Source organism: Myotis yumanensis, unplaced genomic scaffold (assembly GCF_028538775.1).
Source record: "Myotis yumanensis isolate MYYU_CA2020_CCGP unplaced genomic scaffold, mMyoYum1.0.hap1 SCAF_5, whole genome shotgun sequence".
In the NCBI taxonomy this organism is placed as follows: Eukaryota; Metazoa; Chordata; class Mammalia; order Chiroptera; family Vespertilionidae; genus Myotis; species Myotis yumanensis.
In genome coordinates this window covers 42,221,139-42,245,505 of record NW_027223756.1, presented here as the reverse complement: position 1 = coordinate 42,245,505, position 24,367 = coordinate 42,221,139, and the positions used below count along the sequence as shown (strand labels likewise).

The 24,367-nt window shown below is 38.2% G+C and overlaps 1 protein-coding gene across 3 annotated transcripts in view; it reads right to left on the bottom strand.

Moving 5' to 3' along the window:
• Positions 1-23,942, bottom strand: part of HSPA4L (heat shock protein family A (Hsp70) member 4 like) — a 59,507-nt gene extending 35,565 nt beyond the window's left edge. The window contains exons 1-11 of one of the 3 annotated variants that reach the window (XM_070415165.1): positions 23,895-23,942; positions 23,544-23,741; positions 14,776-14,833; positions 12,049-12,189; positions 11,347-11,469; positions 9,104-9,203; positions 8,538-8,671; positions 4,314-4,558; positions 4,112-4,188; positions 2,489-2,640; positions 1,462-1,574 (exon numbers count right to left, since the gene is read on the bottom strand). In XM_070415165.1, coding sequence (XP_070271266.1) covers positions 1,462-1,574; positions 2,489-2,640; positions 4,112-4,188; positions 4,314-4,558; positions 8,538-8,671; positions 9,104-9,203; positions 11,347-11,469; positions 12,049-12,189; positions 14,776-14,833; positions 23,544-23,650 — 1,250 coding nt within the window. In that variant the 5' untranslated portion in view covers positions 23,651-23,741; positions 23,895-23,942. Of the gene's footprint in view, positions 1-1,461; positions 1,575-2,488; positions 2,641-4,111; positions 4,189-4,313; positions 4,559-8,537; positions 8,672-9,103; positions 9,204-11,346; positions 11,470-12,048; positions 12,190-14,775; positions 14,834-23,543 lie in introns of all 3 variants that reach the window. The other 2 variants (XM_070415164.1, XM_070415163.1) reach the window with 2 other exon arrangements.
• Between the last annotated feature and the right edge of the window lie 425 nt (positions 23,943-24,367).

Here is a 24,367-nt window from a genome sequence, read left to right as displayed (position 1 = left end):
GCTAAGTCTTCAATACTCTATTGTCTGTGTCCATAGGTAATGCATATCTATATATATAACATATATATATGTGTGTGTGTGTGTGTGTGTGTGTGTGTGTGTGTATATATATATATATATATATATATATATATATATATATATATATATATATATAAATAAAAAAGGCTAAGGTCCAACCGTCCAACCAGCCAGTAGGTATGATGTGCACTGATCGCCACGGGGCAGATGCTCAACACAGGAGCTGCCAGCTGCCGTGACTTGGCAGCAACAGTTCTTGGGTGATGCACCCCGGAACCAGAGAGGAGAGATTCTGATTCCTTGGGGGGCCGCGCAATTCCACCTTTGGTTGTGGGTTGTTGTTGTTGCTGGGGCACTGTTGGCCCCAAATCGATTTTACTGCACATTTGTGTTCCACACCCTGAAAGACAGCAACTTTGCAGAGTGTCCTCTAGCACTCCGAGACCCCTTGGGGGATGTCGGAGAGCTGGTTTTGGCCAGATCGCTGCAGGCCACGCCAAGGGACCCCACCTGCTGGAGGGACCCCGCTCACTCTACAGATGCCCTTCGAGCCACAGCACTGCTCCAGGTGTATTTGGCTGGGGAGAGACTGCGGGAGGTTGGCTCCAGGGTGTGTCCAGCCTGTCTCATCCAGTCTCACCCTGCTGGCCACCTCCTAATTACCTTTCAATGTGCACGAATCCATGCACCAGGTCACTAGTATGCATATAAGTTCTTTGGTTAATCTTTTCCTGCCCCTCCTCCCCTTTGCCTCTGAGATTTGTCAGTCTGTTCCATGTTTCCATGTCTCTGGTTCTATTTTATTCATCAGTTTCTTTTGTTCATTAGATTCTTTGTTCATTTATTTTTTTAGATTCAATTGCTGACATATATTTATTGCCATTTGATATTGTTCATATTTTTTATCTTCTTACTAAATGATTTTCTCTTACTGTTTTTAAGATTCTTTCTTTGTCTTTATCCTTTGGTATTTTAATAATAATGTGTCTTGGTGTAGGCCTCCTTGGATTCCTTTTGTTTGGGGGCCTCTGTGCTTCCTGGACTTATAAGTCTATTACTTTCACGAGGTAGGGGCATTTTTGTCATTATTTCTTCAAATAGGTTTTCAATATCTTGGTCTCTCTCTTCTCCTTCTGGCACCCCCATAATTTGAATGTTGGTACACTTGAAATTGTCCCAGAGGCTCTTTATACTATCTTCATATTTTTAGATTATTTTTTTCTTTTGCTCTTCTGATTGGGCATTTTTTGCTTCACAACCAAAAGGCTGCTGGTTTGATTCCTGGTCACATGCCTGGAGTTTCGGGCACAATCCCCAGGAGAGGGTGTACAGAAGGCAGCTGATCTATGGTTCGCTTTCACATCAATGTTTCTCTCTCTCTCTCTCTCTCTCTCTCTCTCTCTGAAATAAAAAACACAAACATATTAAAAAGTAACTTACCCAGACCCAGTTCCATCTTCAAAAGAGGTCTTCCATCGTAATGTGATTGAGTAGGGAACAATGTCCGTTATGGAAAACTCACGCACTTTAAATGCTGGTGAGAGAATCGCACACTGCCAATAAAATGTACATTATATTTAAATCAACAAACACAAAACACACACTAGATTACCCCTGATTAAACTGCTTAATAAAGTCCTTGCAATAAAATTGTTACATTTTAAAAATTACTGTTTAATGGTAAAACTAGTTAAAATTTAAAAGTGTTGCCCAGCTGGTGTGATTCAGTGGCTAAGTGTTGACCTATGAGTCAGGAGGTCACAGTTCTATTTCTGGTCGTGGCACTTGCCTGGGTTGCAGGCCCAATCCACTAGGGCGTGCAGGAGGCAACTGTTCAATGATTTTCTTTCATGATTGATGTTTCTATCTCTCTCCCTCTCTCTTCATCTGAAATCAATAAAAAAATATATCTTTTAATAAAAGTGTCAGAGTACTTTTTCTGTGACCTTATACAAATTAATACAAAAATATTTTAAAACCCCAAAAAAGAATTTTTAATCGGAATAATTATATGGATTCATAAAATAAATGTTATTTCAGTAGAGTTATAAACATACTGTTTTATGATCATGTAAAATTATAAATAGCTTGGCTGGTGTGGTTCAGTTGTTGAGTATCGACCTCTGAACCAGGAGGTCACAGTTCAATTCCAGTCAGGACACATACCCAGGTTGCAGGCTTGATTTCTGGTAAAGGGCCTGCAAGAGGCAACCAATCAATGATTCTCTCTCATCATTGATGTTTCTATCTCTCTCTCCATCTCCGTTCTTTTCTGAAATCAATAAAAATATCCTTAACAAAAATAAAAAATAAGAAAGGCATAAGACTTACTTTTCAGAAATAATTTCAATTTACGTTTAGCCTATTGACAAGTGGTTAGAATAGATAATATTTAAACTCCTTTTAGGTCAGTCACCATATTTCTGGAAAAATATACATTCCAAAATAAAAATAATATTAATCATACCTGTAATGCACATCCTCTTGCAACAGCTTCATCAGCATTTAATGTGGTACTTATGTCTTTAAGAAAGAATTTAGTGATTTGTTCCTTTACTGCAGGAATTCGAGTTGCTCCTCCTACAATTTCGATACTACTTATGTCTTCACGCTGTAAGTCTGGAAAGCAAAACGTGAGAAAATTTTGAGAAAAATAAGGTAATCTTTATAACAATGTAAAAAGTAGACCCTGGAAAGTACTTTATTAAAAAGTGAATTTTTTCATTTGCTTAAAACAAGAATAAAAGGAAAGAAGATGGGCAAATAAAAGGTGAAATTTAATAAATACTAACTATGTGTCAGGCACTGACTTGGTGATGCAGTGACAATAAAAACAAGCACCTTTGGGCTTTATTATTTATTTATTTATTTATTTACTTCTTTTTAATATATTTTTACTGATTTCAGAGAGGAATGGAGATAGATAGAAACATCAATGATTGACTGGCTGCCTCCTTCATGCCCCCTACCGGGGATCGAGCCCACAATGTGCCCTTGACTGGAATCAAACCTGGGACCCTTCAGTCCGCAGGCTGATGCTCTATCCACTGAGCCAAACTAGCTAGGGCCTCATGGGCTTTAAAGGGACTCTCCAGAGTCCTTCAATGTTTTATCTTTCACCTCCCAAATCCACACAGAAAGAAATTTTTTTAAAGGACAAAATACACTTTTTTCCTTGGGAAGTTTTCAATTATAATTTTTTTTCATAGAAGGTACTTTTAATTATTACCAAAAACTTTGACAACAAACAAGCATATCCCCATTTCTACTTTTTAAAAAAATTTAATCCTCACCTGAGGATATTTTTCTATTGATGTTGAGAGAGAGATGTTGAGGAGAGGTAGAGAGAAAGGGAAATATTGATGTGAGATACACATAGATTACTTGCCTCCTGCACGTGCCCCGACCAGAACCGGGGAGACCAGAACTGGGGATTGAGTCTGCAACTGAGTTATGTGCCCTTGACCGGAATCAGACCGCTCAGTCTACAGGCCAATGATCTAACCACTGAGAAAATCAGCTAGGGTCCCATTTCTACTTTACTTTCATCTTAGAAATCTTCTAAACACCTCAGTTTTTACTAGCATTAGTTTTATGATATAAACAATAAAACGAACCAGGATAAGTTCTCAAAAACCCAGATTTCTACTACCTTATTTTTATGAATAAAGAGTGAGTCATAATCTCCTCCTCTAAAATGAGAAATACAAATCTTCAAAAAACAGATGAAGGTTTATAGTTTTACCATTTCCTACACCAGAGATTTTCAACCTTTTTCCTCTCATAGCACATATAAACTAATTTCTAAAATTCTGTGGCACACCAAAATTATATTTTTTGCTGATCTCACAAAAAAAATAGGTATAATTTTGATTCATTCACAGTGGATGGTTATTGTTGTGCTGGCTGTTGTCATTTCTTTATTTGATAATCTAAGGGGGAAAAATGTCATTGCCTCTGATTAAATAGTCAGGTATTATATGTTTTAAAAATTCTTGCAGCACACCGGTTGAAAATTGCTGTCCTATACCATTCAAATGAGTAACACCATGCTACAGTTTCGATGGTTAGTCTAATAATCTCCACTTACTAGCTTGTTCCAGTACTGCTTTTAATGGTGGTTCAACTCTGGCAAAGAGGGAAACACATAATTGTTCAAATTGAGCCCTGTGGAAAAATGAAATGAAATTCACTATTTTGAGACCTAAAAATCAAGCATATCTTCTAAAATAACAGAGTCTAAACATTATAAAATAAGCAAACACTTTCCCAACTGAAAACATACATGGTACCTGTTCATTTTACTAGAAACATCAAGATCATTCATGAAACACTCGATGTTCAGTGGAAGATCTGATGCATTTGCACTCATTAGCTTCTTTAGTTTTTCACATTCCTGATATAAACGCAACAAGGCTCGAGCATTTTCTTTCACATTTATCTTATATTTGGTCTTGAACTCATCACAGAAGTAGTCTACTAAAGCCTCATCAAAGTTCCTGCCACCCAAATATGGATCAAAGGTAGTAGCCAAGACCTGTTTAATTGAAAAAATCAGAACTGAATTTTCAGAAATATAGATGTTTTCAAACAAACAAATAAACAAAAACACCCTTTTAAAATTAAAATAAAATCAAACCCAAAAAACTTGTCAAAAATCACTAGGGTGCCAAATTTGAAGTCACTTATATCAATTATAATTTATATTTAGCCAAAATATTTACCCACTCTGAATTATCTGCATTAGGTTACAGATCAACATATCATAATGTAAGAATAACTCTAGCCTGGCCAGTGGATGAGCATCGACCTATGAACCAGGAGGTCATGGTTCAATTCCTGGTTAGGGCACATGCTCGGGTTGTCGGCTAGAATCCCAGTATAGGATGTGCAGGAGGCAGCCAACCAATGATTCTCATCATTGATGTTTCTCTCTCTCTCTCCCTCTCCCTTCCTCTCTTAAATCAATAAAAATATATTTTAAAAAAATAACTCTAATTGACACTAATAAAAGACAAAGATGCTAATTGATCATACCTTTGCTATGCCCCAAGCCATGCCCACCAGCCAATCAGAGCAACTATATTGCAAATTAACCCAACCAAGATGGCGGCTGGCAGACACAGAGGTGGAGCAAGCAGGAGGCTCGGTTGCCCGGGTGATGGAGGAAGCCAAGCTTCCCACCTGCCCTGAGCCGGCTGTGGCCTCCACTCATGGCAACAAAGTTTCAATTATAGAAGACAAATAAATCCCAGATACCTGCTTCCAGCCAGCCTCCACTGGGAGCTTGGGAGACTGGGGGCCGTGGCCAGCCTGCAAACAGCCATCAGCCCCTCACCCAGGCTGGCCACACCCTCATGGGGTGAGGTACCCCACTGGGGGACTTAGCCAGCCTGAAAACAGACCTCAGCCCCTCACCCAGACTGGCCAAGCACCCCAGCAGGAACCCCCAACCCTGAATGGACTGTGGCCAGCCTGCAAATGGCCCTCAGCCCCTCACCCAGGATGACCAAGCACTCCAGTGGGGATCCCCACACTGAAAGGGCTTTGGCCAGCCTGCAAACAGGCATCAGCCCCTCACCCAGGTTGGCCAGGCACTCCTATATAATAAAAGGGTAATATGCAAATTGACCCTAACAGCAGAACGACTGGGAATGACTGGTCACTATGACACACACTAACCACCAGGGGGCAGATGCTCAATGCAGGAGCTGCCCCCTGGTGGTCAGTGTGCTCCCACAGGGGAAGCGCTGCTCAGCCACAAGCCAGGCTGACGGCTGCCAGTACATTGGTGGTGGTGGGAGCCTCTCCTGCCTCCTCAGCAGCACTAAGGATGTCCGACTGCAGCTTAGGCCTGCTCCCCGCTGGCAAGTGGACATCCCCTGAGGGCTCCCGGGCTGCCAGAGGGATGTCTGACTGCCAGCTTAGGCCCATCCCCCGGGGAGCAGGCCTAAGCCAGCAGGTGGTCATCCCCCGAGGGGTCCCAGACTGCGAGAGGGCACAGGCGGGCTGAGGGACCCCCCCCCACTGAGTGCACAAATTTTTGTGCACCGGGCCTCTAGTTCTGAAATAATTGAATTACAACAACTAAAACTTTACCATTACACACCTTTTTATTCTATAACAGCACTGAACAGGTAGGCCAAAAACTAAGTTTAACAGAACAAAGAATAGTCATAAATATATAACCAAAAATAAATTACCCAAGAAAAGCTGATCCAAAGATTAAACTTAAAATACTATAATTGGTCAATTTATAGATCAGGGAGTAGAACTTCAATTATTTTAAAAAAACTAGGCTATTTTTATAAAAATACAGAAAAACAAAAGAATACACGAGTGAACAAAAAAGAACACAGAAAAGTATGAAGAAGAAAGACAAGAATTTGACATGGTAAGCATGCTGAGCAATAAGCCCAGCTAGCAATCAGGTGGAACAGGAATAGACAAGTCACAGAACTTTAACACCAGAGCTCTTGAAATCATAGGACCAAGATGTTTAGCCTCTCACCCTACAGTAGAGGGCAGAAATGACTACTTACAAAGTGACTACTAAAACATGGAATCCCACTGTTTGTGTTTTTCGTCAACTTTTTTTTTTCCCCCCATAAGGATGGGTGGTGGAATAGTGGTAAGCATGATAGTAGGAAGTGAGTGTAATCTGACTGGAATGTCCTCCCGCAGACTAGCACGGGGAATCAATGCACAGACTTCTCACATGGTCCAGTATCATGCAAAATTGTATTGGTATGTGACTTGTACAAATGTGCATCCTCCTGGAGAGAACAGCTTTTACCAAATTTTCAAAGGGTTCTATGATCACTACTTTAAGGTATTTACTAAAAAGGAAAGAAAATTTTCATTTAATTTTCCTTAAATTGAAATTCAAGAGTAACTACCAAGAATGAAACCAATTTACAGAAAACTACCTTACATTCAGTGTGAGTCATCTCCATTTAATTTTCTGATATGAAGGATGATATAGTTATATAAACTACTAGTGGCCCAGTGCACGAAATCATGCACATTGAAAGGAAATTAATTAGAAGAAATATTTTAATATCGCTATTCGCCCTTTCTCTATGATAGAAGTGTCAACCAAATTCACGATTGACAATGACATATTGAACACACTGATGCATATGGCATCAGTGAGAGCTTTATATATATATATTGATAAACTTGCTTAATTAGACCTGCTTTCTGATTAAGCTAAACTTTTTCCAGCCCAGTGAAGCACCCCAACTTCTCTTTCAGGTAACTGTCAGCAACACAGCAGTAAATATCAACATGAAGCACATTATTATTGTAGATCACGCAGGGAGAACAAAGGGTAAAATATTTAACTGCAGCAGTGTTTGCCTATATTCTTTGCAGTGTGAAAACCTGAAGTCATTTTCAAGGTCCACCATTTCTTACTTCTTTTCAGTCAGGTCAAGTGTCTAAACTTTCTAAATCTCCGTTTTCTGACTAATGAAAAGAAAATAGGATTCCACCAAGTCTCCTATTTACCTACTCCAGGACTTCTGTGAGGATTAAATGAGATGAGGCATGGGAAAAAGCTTCACAGACATTTGGTTAAAGTGTGAAATGTTTGCACCTGGCTATAAAGCAAGTCATGTTCCTGGGCTGAAGAAACTCCAAGGAGGCTAGTCGTTGGTAGGGAAAGGAAGCCAGGCATTGCTATATGATGTCATTACCTGGCACCAACAGCCACCATTTCCAGGCTGGGCTGGGCTGTGGGCCACATTTTGTGCCATGGGGTCTCAGCAGCAGCAGCGTCGGCTGTGATTTGGTGGGCTGTCGCTTGGGGTGGTGGCAGGGCCTGTGTCCAACTTGGGGGAAGCCGAGTGTTGCTTTGTGGGCACGTCATAGCGACCGGTCAGACATTCAGACACTTAGCTTATTAGCCTTTTATATATATAGGTAAGACAAAAGGCTCTAAAAAGTGTTGGATAACCCAAAGCATTTCATCTTCTAGTCAATTCTACACATGTACATAATGGAGAGAATGTGCAAGTCTAGATAAGATAACCAATGTAAAAATAAATATAAAACCAAATACAGACTATAAGAAAATAGTCACATAGAAGTAAATAATGCCACATTATAGAAAATTTTGATTAGGATTCCTAGATACAAATGTTTCTAAAAACAATGGAATCATTTTTAAAAATGTTTCCTTATGTATATTTATAGATAAATACGTAAAATTATCTGATAGCTAATGTAACACCTCAACAATAATATAAATAGCTAACGTACACTATAGTATCTACTATTTGGCATTCCAAGCATTTTGTATATGTTAACTCATTTTGTCCTCAAAAATTCTATGAGATAGTTACTGTTATCGTCAGGTGAGAAACCTAAGATTTAGAGAGGTTAAGTAACTTGCTTAAGTTCATAGTTTTCATGTGGCAGAGAAAGGATTTTAAACCCAGACATAAAGGTCCTCTATATGGTCTTAAATGCTCTGAACCATTAAAGCTAAATATTGCAAATCACTTACTTACTTTAAGTTTTCCTTTGTTAAAAGCACAAAGTGAGACTTGGTAGGCAGAATGTCCCATATCAATAAATACTACATTTCTTGGTTTCTCATCCAACGAGGGAAGATCCTGTTTATAAATTCCATATGCTAGTGCAACTGTGCAAGAACAAAGAATTAGGTTACTTTCAGTATAGCAGTCATGTGGAAGACAGATAAATCACTTTGATACTACACACTTTAATACACAGTAGAGTAATACAAATTATTAATTTCAAATTAACTTTTCATAATTTGCTTAATGTTTTTTTAATTTTTTTCACACCCACCGGGCGGCAGGGAGGCGCAGCACCCCCTGGTGGCCGGAGCCTGCAGCGGGGTCCGAGCCGCCCTCCCTCTTAATTAATGTTTTTAATGTTATTTTTTTCTTTACTCATCTATAACTCTCGAAAATTAATGATTCTTATAGCCAATGTACAACATGCCAAAATTTTATACTCCAAATAGAAAAGCTTACAGGAACCAGTACATAACAGTTTTTAAAAAGTAACAGTATTTTTTGACAGTCATTTCAAACAGCAAAGTGCTCACCTGCAGTAGTTTCATTCATCAATCTTAAACAATTTAAACCTGCAACCTGGGCTGCAGCCATCACAGATCTTCTCTCAGCATCAGTGAAAAAGCTAGGAATCTGATATTTAAAAACAACAATTAAGTATATTAAATTTATGTAGTATGTTTTTTTAAAATATATTTTTATTGATTTTTCACAGAGAGAAAGGGAGAGAGACAGAGAGTTAGAAACATCGATGAGAGAGAAACATCGATCAGCCGCCTCCTACACATCTCCCCCTGGGGATGTGCCCACAACCCAGGCACATGCCCCCGACTGGAATCGAACCCGGGACCCTTAAGTCCGCAGGCCGACGCTCCATCCACTGAGCCAAACTGGTTTCGGCTATGTAATATGTTTTACTTAAACATTTCATCAGCTGAAAAATGTAAATTAAATGAGAAAACATACTCTTCCACCCAACCCGCCCCCGCCCACTGTGTAACCTGCTTCAGTGCCTGCAGGCTATGGTTCATGGTCACAGTTTGCTCTGGCATGGGGCACTATGAGAGACCCAGGGGGATGGGCATTGTTTTTGTTTGTTTTTTAAGTTTGGCTATTCTATATCATAAGATGGTGACCTAAAGTACAAACAATTGTAAAGCAAGGAATAATATGGAATAATACTGCAGGACTTCCAAAATGTTGGTTTGGCTTATGAAACCAACTTATGTCGGTTTGGCTTATGAAAAAATATATTAGTTCATCTAATATACAACACGGGCTCTGTAGTTTATAATATTGTATCAAGGAAATTTTGTAAGAAAGTAGGTCAGGTGCTCTCATCACACACACACACACAAAATAAATAAAAAGGTAACCATATGAGGAGGTGGATATTTTAATTTTAATTAACTTGACAGCACTAATCATTTCACTATGATATGAAAGCATCACATTGTACAGCTTATATAACCAACATGTTTTATCTTTAAAAAGGCACAAAGGAATATGTTTATTATATTGACAGTGATGATGGTTTTATGGGTATATGCATATGTCAAAACTTTAGAAATATATCCAATTTATCATTAAAAAATAAATCTCTTCTTTCTGATACAGAATATTCATACTCTCAAAGTACCATGTGGGAATTTTCAACCTTTGACATACAATGTTCAAGTCCCTAGAGGTGGGAAAGTCAGTGCTCCCTGGAAAGATTCTTAGGGAGAAGTGACATTTACAGCAGCCACTAATCATATATATTAGTTGTATTTTTTTTAAGATTCATTATCACAAATGATTTTGGGGAAACTCACTCCTGAATTTTACTGAATAAGGTAATTTCTTTTTAATGTAAAAGTAAAAATAGAGCCCAAGCCAGTTTGGCTCAGTGGACAGAGTGATTGGCCTGTGGACCAAAGGGTCCTGGGTTTGATTCCGTTCAAGGGCATGTACCTTAATTGCAAGCTTAATCCCTGGCCCTAGTCAGGGCTCATGTGGGAGGCAACCAATCGATGTGTCTCTCTCACATCGACATTTCCCTCTCTGTGTTTCGCCCTCTCCCTTCCACTCTCTATAAAATAAAAATCAATGGAAAAATACCTCCAGTGAGGATTAACAACAACAAAAAAGTAAAACTGGATTTAGTTTATTTACTGGATAAGGGCAGATACAATAAAGAAAGGGAATAAAAGCATTTTAATGTGACATTAATACAGGATGCTTCCCTTATTCACAGTTTTGCTTTCCACGGTTTCAATTACCCATGGTCAACCAAGGTCTGAGAATACTAAATGGGAAATACCAGAAATAAACAATTCTTAAGTTTTAAATTGCATGCTCTTCTGAGTAGTGTGATGAAATCTAGTATTATCCTGCTCTGTCCTGCCTGGCTGAATCATCACTTTGTCCCAAGTATCCATGCTGTATACACTATCTGCCCAGGGGCCACATAGTGGCCATCTCAGTTATCATATTGACTGTTGTGGTACCACAGTGCTTGTGTTCAACTCACCCTTATTTTTACTTCATAACGGCCCCAAAGTGCAAGAGTAGTAATGCTGGTAATTTGAATATGCCAAAGAGAAGCTGTAAAGTGCTTCCTTTTTTTAAGAGAAAAGGTATGAATGCATACAAAAAACATAGTACATATATAGGGTTTGGTATCATGGTTTGAGGCATCCACTGGGGGTCTTGAAACTTAACCCCATGGATAAGAAGGACTACAGTACACTGGAAAACAGGATTCAAGAGTACTCATCACTGAAGTAAAACTTACTGATATCACACAGTCAGCTACTGGTTTCTTTAAAGCATTTTCTGAAGTCTCTTTAAGCTTAGCCAACAGCATCCCAGTAACTTGCTCAATAGCAAAAGGTCTCTCTTCTTCTAGGTACCGCACCTGAAACCAAAAGTTGAGAGATTTTTATTGAGTCATTTGTTCATCCAATAAATATTCTGTGAAAATCTCCACTATACATACTGGATATACAACAGTGAAAAAGGCAAAGTCATTGCTCAAGGAAGTTACATTCCAGAAGATTGTTCTAGTGTTATAATCTCTTAGTTCTGAAGTTTCAGTGCCTAACACATTGTTACAAGCAAATAATCTGCAAAGTGTCTTTACCTGTTCCATATCCTTACCTCCCACAAAAGCAATTTTTATCATTCAACTTCCTAGCTAACAATAAAGAAAAAAATATGGAATGTGGTTTCTTTTTAAAAAATATATATATTTTATATATTTTTTATATATTTTTTACAGAGAGGAAGGGAGAGGGATAGAGAGTTAGAAACATTGATCAGCTGCCTCCTGCACACTCCCTACTGGGGATGTGCCCGCAACCAAGGTACATGCCCTTGACCAGAATAAAACGCAGGACCCTTCAGTCCACAGGCCAACGCTCTATCCACCGAGCCAAACCGGTTAGTGGTTTCTTTCATTTAAACATATGTTTGTATTCTGGGAATATAAACTTACCTTAATTCCTGCACTTCCATTGGGCATTTTCTGCAGCTCATAGGGAATCCTGATCCTTTCAGTTTGCACAATAGGATCATCAAATGATCGTCCATGAAGCTTTTTGAAGCCATGAATTGTATTTCTTACATTTGTGACTATCTGTTGGCAGTAAACACTTTATCAATTACTTAATAAATGCAAATAAAACACTATGCTATTACTTGAGAACCACTAAGTCTCTTTATCCTACACATCCAAGTACAGAATTACACACATTCATTCATTTTTTCTGGTTTCCTACTAATAGTAAAATTATACAATGAGAACATATGCATCTAAACTATTGCCCCCCCCCCCAAATTTTCATCCTTTCATAGAAAAGTTAGATATAAAATTACTGTCTTAAAAAAAGAAAGAATAAAATTTAAATATTTTTCAAATAATAAAACCTATCTACAACCTGTGTCTGGTTTTCCTCAACACTTTTGCTCTAGTACAGCGATTTTCAAGTGGTGTGCCACAAGAATTTTTAAAAATGAAATACCTGACCTCCTTTTCCCTTAGATTGTCAAATAAAAAATGACAACAGCCAACATGACAATAGCAATCTAGTGTGAATGCCTTTGTCTTGAGTCATAAATATATAGGTCATATAATAGAGTTGCATCTGATTGTGTCTGACTGATTAATTCTTGGTACCAGAACTCCTTATATACAAGTATAGGCACCTGAGTTTTTAAAAAATCACTTTGGAGCAATAGGGTAGGTAATCACTATTATTATTATTTTTGTAAATAAATTAAAATTATATATTTTTTGTCATATTGGCAAAAAATATTTTTTTGGTGTCCACTGAATTTTAGTAATTAGTCTATGTGTGCCATAAGAAGAAAAAGGTTGAAATCGCTGCTCAAGAAAATTAGTATCTTTGATTTCTCTTATTTCTTTCCACTTTCACTTTTTACTTAAAATGTTTCTTTCTTTTCCTCTGAATACGTAATTCTTTATGAAATTTCTCATGTACTACTATGTTGCTTCGATTACAACGAATTGCTCCTAGGCTAGTAAATTAAAACTCCTTCCATGAAGCATGGTGCTAAGTTAAAGTGCTAATTAGTAAATGGCTTGTACTTTGGCAAAGCTATTTTTTCTTTAACTAGAACATGTAGTTCTAACAAAAGAATATTACTGAGATCCATTGGTGCCCTCTTAGTGACCTTTAAAAGCCAAATAGATGTTGATCTTCAATTATGAGATGAAAACTGCAGGAATGCTGAATTAACATGTTGGTCTTTAGCTTTATAGGAGAAATAACTTTATAGTTTGTTTTCTTTAGAGACTCTGATATCTATGATACACTTAGAAGATCAGCCAGAATATGAGATGTAAACTTTAGTGAAGGGGTCATTTTGGAACCAACTCAACATTTATGTACCAACTAGAGGCCGGTGCACAGATTCGTGCACCGGTGGGGTCCTTGGCCTGGCTTGCGCCCTCTTGCGATCGGAGACCTCTCAAGGGATTTTGGACTGCCAATTTTGGCCCAATCCCCGCAGGCCAGGCCAAGGAACCCCACAGGTGCATGAATCTATGCACTGGGCCTCCAGTATGCATATAAGATCTTTGGTTAATCTCTTCCTACCCTTCTCCCTCCGCCCTTCCCTCTGAAATTCATCAGTCTGTTCCATGTTGCCATGCCTGTGTGTTGAGTGTCTGCCCCCTGGTGGTCAGTGCGCATCATAGCTACCGGTCAAGCAATCGAATGAACGGATGGCTGCTTAGGCTTTTATATATACAGATGAAAGTAGAAGATACAAACATATTCATATCTAGACCAATTATAAGACAAACTTGATAAAAATTGTAAGCAGCCGAACCGGTTTGGCTCAGTGGATAGAGCGTCGGCCTGCGGACTGAGGGGTCCCGGGTTCGATTCCGGTCAAGGGCATGTGCCTTGGTTGCGGGCACATCCCCAGTGGGGGGCGTGCAGGAGGCAGCTGATCGATCTCTCTCATCGATGTTTCTAACTCTCTATCCCTCTCCCTTCTTCTCTGTGAAAAATCAATAAAATATTAAAAAAAAAAAAAAAAAAAAAAAAATTGTAAGCAAAAATTCCTGGATAAATGAGCAATTATTTCTACAAAGTCATGAAGAAAAAGCCCTATTAAACAAATTTATCTTAATAATGAAGAAAAGAAGACCCAGGCATACATTAAAATTTGAAAAGTAATTATTAAGGGCATTTAGTTCAGGGCAAAAAACAAAGTCCATGGACAATGAACCTGTAGCCTGGAATATTAAAAATGAATGTGCTACCATAAGTATTTCAGAAGTCTAGAAATATGAAGACTTAAACAGATTCCATGTAAAGTACTGGTAGCCACATTGGGTTCCTCTGGAAATTAGTTCCTCCATTCTTCCTACCTTCTTTTACCAAGACATCACTCACTTGTTATTGAAGTATATGTTCTAGATAGGATATCCCATAGAAAATGACTATACAGTGAAAAACTGATGCTATATGATGGCACATCCTAACTTCACAACTAAAGATTTTTAATAAATAAAATTTAAAAATATTTTATAAACCAAAGCAAAATATATATAATAAAATACAAAGGTTTAGTATCTATCATATTTTCCCTACTCTTTGTTTTCACTCTTAATTTATGTAAAATGGGAGCTCAGTTACCAAGATTCAGTTAATTGTCTCAATAAATCAAAACATCTACATTAACAATTTACCTGGCTCTTAGCTGCATTTCCAATGGCTCTATTTCTTGATCCCAAAGATATACAGGCCCTAAAAGGGGAAAAAAACAATATTGTTTCCCATGGTGTTTTTATATCAATGTGCTATTATTCCACTTCACCTTATATAAAAATAAATTAAAAGGATTAATATAATCATGTACTATTTTAAAAAGAGGTTATCTAAAATCAGAATTTTACATATTTTTAAACTTTCATAAGAAATGGAATAGTTGTTAGAATAAATGTTATACTTTTTATAAATGTTCTATTGGTGGCTACACTGTATTGGTTTCTAAAATTGTTTTTCAAATTCTATTGGTTTATGACTTACTAATAAAATTAACTGGATTCACCCTGCTCGGTGTTACTCAGTGGTTCCAGCATGAGCCCTGGCACCTAAAGGTCACGGGTTCAATTCCTATTCAAGGGCACATACCTAGGCTTCAGGTTCAATTCCCAGCCCCAGCAGGGGAGTGTGCAGGAGGCAACCAATTGATATGTCTCTCTCACATTGATGTTTTCTCTCTCTCTCTATCTCTCTGATCTTCTCTTCCCTCCCTCCCTTCCTTCCTTCCACTCTCTAAAAATCAATGGAAAAAATATACTTGGATGAGGATTAACAAAAATAAAAAATAAATAAAACTAACTGTATTCAGTAAGGACAGGCTGCTTGGATCTAAATCCTGGCTCTGCTACATAACAAGTAAATAACCTTGTGGAAATCACCTAACCATTATTTCCTCAGTTTCCCATCTGGCAGATAGTAATGGTAACACCTGCTCATAGGACTGTATTAATTGAGTATAGGTAAATGCTTTGAACAATACAATTACTGTTTTCATTTCTGCATTTATATGTAATTCTGCTTATAAAAGCAAGTATAGAGTAACATTATTATCAATAATGTAATGATTCAAGAAAGTATTTCCATGATTTCCATTGTAACTAAGGTAACTATTTATTTAATTAACAAATAGTTACAGGCATTGTGTGCATACTAGCTACAATCACTCTTGGATAATTTACAGTCTATTAAAAAAATCAGAATATGATTATGAGTGACATTAGCAAAAAAAAAAGAGACTAATCACATCTAGATAATAAGGTTTAGAAAAAGCTAGTAGTAAAGGTGATTTTTGAATAAAAGCTTAAAAGAAGAGAAAGCATTTTAATATGTGTTTTGCTGAGGACATTTCCGGTATATATTACACGTCTATTCTCAATATGATACCCAGAGAATTCTCCTAAAGACTAAGGTCAGCAAAGTCCTCTGCTTACAACCTTCCCTCTGGCCATCACCACACCATTGTCTGTGTCTATGGGTTATGCGTATATGTTCTTTGGCTAATCTCTTCACCTTCTTTATTCCAGTCCCCTTCTCCCCTTCTCTCTGACAGCTATCAGTCTGTTCCATGTATCCATGCCTCTGTTTCTCTTTTGTTGGTCAGTTTATTTTGTTCATTAGATTCCACATATAAGTGAGATCATATGGTATTTGTCTCTCACTGACTAGCTTATTTCACTTAGCACAGTAATCTCCTGAATAATTTTTAACTTTTCAATACTTCACCACCATTACTTGAGTGCACAGAAAATCTCATTCTTAGGTTGATTTCTCAAGAGTTTAACTTCTTTTAGAACACTAGATCCAAATAAGATTGATTCAACAACTATCACTTATTAAGTAAGTGCTAGATTCTTTGACATATACTTCACATATACATTACCTCACAGAGAAAGCTAAACAATTACCATAATCAGATATTCTCTTCAGTTAAGAGTAGAAATATAAAGTTTAAAAAATTTAATGTTATAACTTGGAAATAATCAATATATAGAAAATATAGCTAAAGGTCTTCAAACACCTTTCTTTAATTTTTCTGTCAAAAATATTATAGAACATAACCACTAAATAAATATCTGTCAAGGATTTTCAAAAATATCTAAATAAATACCCATTTGCTCTCAAAACTTTTACCTAACGTTAGTGATAACAAAGGGAATGGACACTTTATATCACATATTAGGCAGATATAAGTTTTTATAGGAAAGGATATTCAATTGTTTATACAAATGTATAGCATATAATTCACATATATAACACTTTTATAGATTATTTCAGCTACTATTTAGAAATTCCATTTTGTACCTAAAAAAAAAAGGAGTGTTTACAATGCAGCTTAAATCCATAATATTCAATTTAATATTGTCACTATATTGGCCTTCACAGATTCCCAGAGAATGCCACAGAACTCTAAACAAACAAACAGAACTTCTAAATGTCCTATGTCACTTTTAGTAGAGGAGGGACATAAAAATCAAATGACAGTATATTACTTTAAGAAAGTTATATTTTCCCTTAAAATTTAAGATGAACTTTCCCTCTCTCTTATAGAGCCTATTTTTATAAGGACATGCTTGATTAGGTTGGAGGAAACACATACTGCCCGCAGAATAAGAGATTTCTCACTTAAGAGGTCAGCACTCTAAATTTCTTTGCTTCTTTCAAAATGCACTGATTTACCACTTACACTTTTAATATAGCCCTATTTTTAAAAATCTGACCTTCCCTTGCCAGTTTTTATAAGATCACAATTACTATTTGTAGCTTCATCTTCTATCATTGAGTAGACTCTAAGAAACACCATAGCTCAATTAATGATACGAGAGGGCAATCAACTGTTTTAAATTAAGGGGTTAGCTCCTTACACTGCCAATTTCAACTATGATTGCCAACATGTCCATAAAGCAGCCTTGGCACTATTGACACTTTGGGCTAGACAATTCTTTGTTGGCAGAGTGGGGGTATTCTGTGCACTGTAGCATTTTAAAAGCATCCCTGGACTCTACTTGCTGGATGCTAGTAGCATTAACCTCTCTCTACCTCCAGTATATCAAAGAAAAATATCTTCAGATATTGTCAGATGTGCCCTAGGTCGGGGGGGGGGGGGGGGGGGGGAATCTCTTCCAGTTGAGAACCACTGACCTACTGCATCATTTTTCAAATATTATCCTGTGGAATATTATTGCTTAGACATTCAAATAAGTTGGGAAAAACATTCTTGGAGTGTTTCAATGGCTATAAGTAAATGAAGGGATCTGAGAAGTTATGCCATAAAAATAACACAAAAATATCTGGTTATTATTTTCCAAACTTAACTATCTAGAAAAATGTTGCCCTAGGAGGAGGTGAGGGAGGAATATTCTCAAAGGACTTATTACCATTTGCTTTCTTTGAAAAATAGGACTTCTTTTAGGCCTTATATTTAGTAATAATAAAAACTTGCCAATCTTTCAGTATGGACAATGTATACAACATTTTAACATATAAAAATAATAAAAATTTATTTAAGCCTGGCAGGTGTTGAGCATTGACCTATGAACTAGAAGGTTGTGGTTCGATTCCAGGTCAGGGAACATCCCGGGTTGTGGGCTAATCCCCAGTAGGGGGCATGTAGAGGCAGCGGATTGGTGACTCTTTCTCATCATCGATGTTTCTCTCTCTCTCTCTCTCTCTCCCCCTTCCTTCCTCTCTGAAATCAATAAAAATATATTAAATTAAAAATATTTAAGAGCTTCCAAATGCTTTTAGTAAGCATAATTCATAAATAAATTAGTTCATAACTTGAAACCATTAATAGAAATCATAAACATTTACATAGAGACAATGTTTGAAAAGTTGATTAGATGCATTAGACATATTATTTAACTATTAGATTATTAGATTAGAGATTTTTACTTAAAAATCTACCAGTTCAAAAACAAGTAACAGTACACAATAAATTGAAAATTCTAGACCACTTTGCAAATTACTACTTGCCCCCAACTTTTGTAAATAAAGTTTTATCAAAATATGGTTCTATTCATTAATGTATACTGTAGTGACCAACCACATACCAACAAAGACTACCAATGGCATTTTAAATATCTTAAACTCAGATATTATGCAATTTGTATTTATCATTCCTGGCCTTCTAGAAACCTTATAGAATTTCTCACCCACAAATTCAAGGCAATGAGTGAAGATTTATTTTGTTTTGTTGTAGCTAATATTCTACTAAAAGATAAACAGGTGGCTCAGTTAGTTGGAAGCATCATCCCGTGTACCTAAAAGTTTTTTTAAAAAAATATATTTTATTGATTTTTTACAGAGAGGAAGGGAGAGAGATAGAGAGTTAGAAACATCAATGAGAGAGAAACATTGATCAGCTGCCTTCTGCACACCCCCTACTGGGGATATGCCCACAACCAAGGTACATGCCCTTGACCGGAATCGAACCTGGGACCCTTCAGTCTGCAGGCTGACGCTCTATCCACTGAGCCAAGCTGGTTAGGGCAAAGTTTTGGGTTTGATCCCTGGTCAGGGCATCTATGGGAAGCAACTGATCAATGTTTCCTTTCTCCTTTCCCTTCTTCCCTCCCCCTTCCCCCACCCCTTCCCCCCCCCCCCCTCTTTCTTTCTCACTCTCTCCTCTTACTCTCTCCCCTCCTCACTCTCTCTTCTCCTTCTCTCTCCCTTCATCTCTCTCTCAAATCAATAAAACCATACCCTCGAGTGAGGATAAAAGTAATCATAAAATAAAATGTTTTTATAGTCCTAGCTTTGGCATGCTAAAGTGTGAGAAGTCTGTCCTACCACCCATCTCAGCACAATTTGATTTTTAAAAAAGTGAAGGTGTTCATTGAATTTTTGTTTGTCAACAGAAAAATAATATTTTGAATTTTCCACTAACAGGCAGAGTTTCTATACTTTATGGCCATTAAAAAGGTAAATTAGAGCCTTATGTACAAGTTTGAGATGTCCACAATATATTTTTTAAAAAGCAACTGCAAAATGTGTATAATGTAATTCTACTTGGTTAAGAAACAAATAGAAAAACATCCCAGTTATGTACATATGCTCACATACTTGCATAAAACTAGGAACATAGTACACACTTAAGTTAAGAGGTGGTTGGAAAAGGACAAAGGGGAAGATTTACTTTGTGTAATTCCTCAGCACTTTATCTTTTATTTTATTTTTTTAAATATATTTTTATTGATTTCAGAGAGGAAGGGAGAGGTAGAGAGACCTGCACAACCCACAATGGGGATGGAACCTGTAACCCGGGCCTGACTAGGAATTGAATCATCGATGCTCAACCTCTGAGCCATGCCTTCTGGGCTCAGCATTTTAAATCAACTATGGCATAAGCTCATAGTAAAATATACAAACAAAAGCAATTCATATAATACAAAGAATATTTAATAAAAAAACATAAAAGCCTCCTCTTCCCCCCAAAACTCATCACTATAAAGTCTCCTATCCAACTATAATCACTGTTAATCTGTTTAGCTTGGTTTCCTATTTTTACTTAAAAAAAAAAAAAAAAAATCCTCACCAGGGCTAGTTTAGCATTTTTGATGTAAAAAATTGTAATACCCCAAAGTAAGTGATTTCTACTTTTGTGCATTGAAGAGGACATCCCAAATATATGAGATGTAATGTATAAATAATATTTTCCCATATTGTCAGGTTATTCACACACTGGTAAAGAAATAGGGGAAAATAATAGAGACAGAAAGTCAGGGCACTGAATAATGAGTCTGTTCACACAAAATTTTGATGATAAAACAATACACCTAACAAAAATATCTTGAAATAATAGTTTCATTCAAAAAATCAGTTTTCCTCATTGTAAAATATGTTCATTCCTAAGAATCCAAAACATTACAGACTATGTATTAAAAGCACACCTTCCCTAATTCTACTTCCAAGAAACAGCCATTGTTAATAGTTTATACTAGTAGTCTTCCACACTACTTTCCTTTATGTTTATACTAACATATTTTGTGTTACGTTTTTTATGATTTTTTAAACAAAATAAATTTTTGTGTTATTAAAATAACTTAAAAGTATATTAAAACATTTTTTAAAAAGATAGTATTTCTTAGAAACTAGCCAAAAATAGATGAGTTTGTTATTAGAGCAAAGATGTTTCTCCGTACAGTAACTGCCCAGGTAATTTATCCCTTTGATCATTACATCCCCAGTAACCTAGTCTGTATATGTGAATGGATAATGGAAGCACATTGGGGTTCTGGAATCAAAGTGGCTTGAACTGAATCTTTTATTGCTTACTAGTTCTTGGCAAAAATTCTTAACTCTGCTTTAGGTTTCTTATGAAAAAAGGTAGCTATTAATACCAAACTAATAGAATTAGTGAGGTATGTATCATAGTGCAAGCACTATTATCAACATGGCAGAATGTTTTAGTTGACCACATGCTTTAATCTGATATTGAATGAGGATCTTTGGCTGCAGTTTCTTTTCCTACGTTGAAACTAATTACTTTGATATAATTAAGCCTGGAATGGAAATTCCAATCCCCATCTGTATACTTAATTGAACAGTACAAACATATCTAAGGCCTTTCAAATGTACACATATTAATTCTATTTCTAGAAATTTATTTGAAGGAATTAAAAGTAAAAAATTTAGTTCTAGCCTGGCCAGTGTGGCTCAGTAGTTGAGCATTATCCCATGAACCAGGAGGTCATGGTCCGATTCCTGTTTAGGGCATATGCCTAGGTTGCAGGCTCGATCCCTACTAGGGTGAATGGGCCATGTACCTGATAGATGTTTCTATCTATCCCTCTCCCTTCCTCTCTCTAAAATAGAAGGATCTTAGCTTAGTATCTGCCACATAAAAATTCCAGTAAAGATTAGCTACTTAAAAAATTTTTAGTTACAAAGATAGTTATATTGTTTATAAATATATATATAAACAATCTGAATGTCCAATAAGGGATAGATTAAATTAAGGAAATGATAAAAATGCTAAAATTAGTGTAAAGATATGTTTTAGATAGAATGAGATTACCAAACAGAATATAAAGTATAATCTATTCTTAAACCACACGCAGGGAAAACCATGCAAGTTTTATTTCTGGGTGGAATAATTATAATTATTAATTTCATCTTTTAATGTGCCCATATTTCTACAATGAGCATGTACTTCTTGTATAATTATTCTTTTAAGAAAATTTTCAGAAAAATTAAGCTAATTTCAATTTATGCCTGTTAATTTCTTTCTCCCTCTTCAATTTATGCATGACATGAGAGGCTAGTATAAGCACTCCCAACTTTACAAAGGTGAAGTCTAAAGAATTAATATGTTAAATTACCTGGCCTCCGTCCTTTAATTGTAGGCCAAAATTAAGTAATTATTTGTTTCATTGAACTGTCCTTGGTTTACACACAGTATTCTCTCATTTATACATAATCAAGTATGTTAAAAAATGAAACAAATGTGCAAATTATATGGATGCTGAACCAACTGAATTTCCTCTTTTCCATAGAATCCTTTCATAATATATTTATATCTTAGAAATATCTGTGTCATGTTAGCTTGACAACTAGAACATGGAAAACATTTTTAAATGTAAAAAGAAGAGTTCTAACAGTACTATGAAGATTAACTGACCTAAGCTCATATTTGAGTATATAAAGACCCAAAATTTCAATAGAAGTATAGTGCATATCTGGAAAAGGTTATATAAAACCTTCTAGAATATTCTTCAAAGAAACCAAAGCAGACTGCTTCAAGTAAGCTACTCTTAGACATCTTGACATATTTAAAAATTATTCATAGAATTGCAGTAATTTAATTATTTAAAGGCTTAGCTTAACACTGATGGTGGTTAAGATTAGTCTTATATTTATTATATTTTGGGTCATTCGGAAAGGTCAAATTAACATGTTTAGTTACTTGTCCATAGAAGGTAAGACATGGAAACTTGGTTTCCTCATAAAATTACCGGTAACAGGAGCCTACAACACGAAGCCAATTTTTCATATCCCTGCCCTAATTACTATTACGTTTTCACCAACAAACTTCCCAGACCAAAGAAACAATGGAACATGTTTCCATGACATAATGCCACTTCTTTTAAGTCTTTCATCAAGTGTTCACAACACAGTCACTCTTCAAGCATGTTTATACAGGACAGCCGCCTCCGACTCTCCCAACAATTCATTCTGCAGAAATACGCTTTGGATAGAGTCTAACTCCACCATTTCCCATTAAAGGATGTACATTACCCATACAAGAGACCAACGACTCCCATCCGCAACTCTCTCCTGTTAATATGTGTTAATACACACGCCCCTGGAAACCGGGCCATTACCTGGAATTCTCAAGGACACTGGGGGAAAACCCTGCACACCGCAACTGGTTCCAAAAAGAGAAAAGAAAAGAAAAAAGAAAGAAAGAAAATGGGGGAAAAAAAGATTTCTGGGCCAGATGACCCTATAACTCATCTTCTCATGTGTGCAGTCTAAGCTCTCATTTCTTACTTTCCTGCGAGAAAGCTGTCACGCAGAGAGAGACGGGGAAAGCAGGAAGGGCAGAATGAATGCAGAATTCTTCACTCAGCTGGCGGGGGCGGGGGGCGGGGGGGGGGGGCGGCTCCCGCGGCCGAGAATTTCCCGCAAGCCCCAGTAGAAAGAAGTAATGGGAGATCTTTCTGTAATGTTCAGGGCGTCCCACCCCAACCCCTTGACACAAACGAAAGCAGGGCTGCTAGGGAACAGAAAGTAGCGATGCGCAAACTGCCAGTGAAGTCCCGGTGCTGGGTTGCTGGGCAGAGCGGGCGGCCCGACGCCCCCCTGGCTCGCCGAGCTGCACCTGTCACCCCGGGGTTCGGCGCGCCTCCCGAGGAGTCACCTGGCGGGACCTACCGCCAGGGCCGCGATGAGGACCGGACAAGGCACTTACGGGGTACACCTGTCGCTGTACTCGTTGGCGATGGTCTCGATGCCGCCGCTCCTCGCTACCGCGATGTAGCAGTTGAGAAAGCCGAGGTCAATGCCAACCACAGACATCCCGCCGCCGAGTAGTCGGGATGCTGGTGCCGAAAGCTCCTGGGTGGGGGCCGCGTCCTCTGTTGGGCTGTGGCTCCTGGGGTTGCGACTCCTACGAGAAGCAAAGGAGAGGTGACCTGAAGTCGCTACGCTTTAAATCGGGGGCAGCGCGTCCGGCAACCGCGGAGAGGGAGAGGTCGCCGCACCGCCGCCTCCGCCGCCGGGGTTTCTCCGCTGCGGGTCGGCGTCTCCAACCGGCAGTTACCGAGCTCTGAGCCTGCGCGCTCGGCCTCCCGGGAGACGCGCGAGCCGCTGCTTCGGCCGCTTCCGTCAGCGCTCGGGCAACGGCCGCTCGTGGAGCTGCGGGTTCGAGAAAGATCTGGAAAATGGAGGAGGCTGAGCCAGCCGGGTGGGGGGGCAGGAATGGGAAGGCGGAGCCGGAGGATCGGGGAGGAGGCAGGAAACGGCGCTGGCTCGCTCGCCCTCGCGCGGCGGCCGGGAGCACTGCGGCTGGCTCAGGGAGCGGCGCCCCCGCCCGGCGCTCCGCCCCGCGGCTTCGGAGGCGGCCCTGGGCTGTGGTTGGCAACCGGGGCCTGGCACAGCGGCGGGATGCCACCGAGACGGGCCCCGAGCCTTTCAGGGCCAACCGCAGCCCAGCACCCACCCGCCGCCTCGCCGTCCCGAGGGGCCCACGTGCCGCCCGCCGCGCTCGGCTCTGTGAGGTCGCGCCCATTGTGC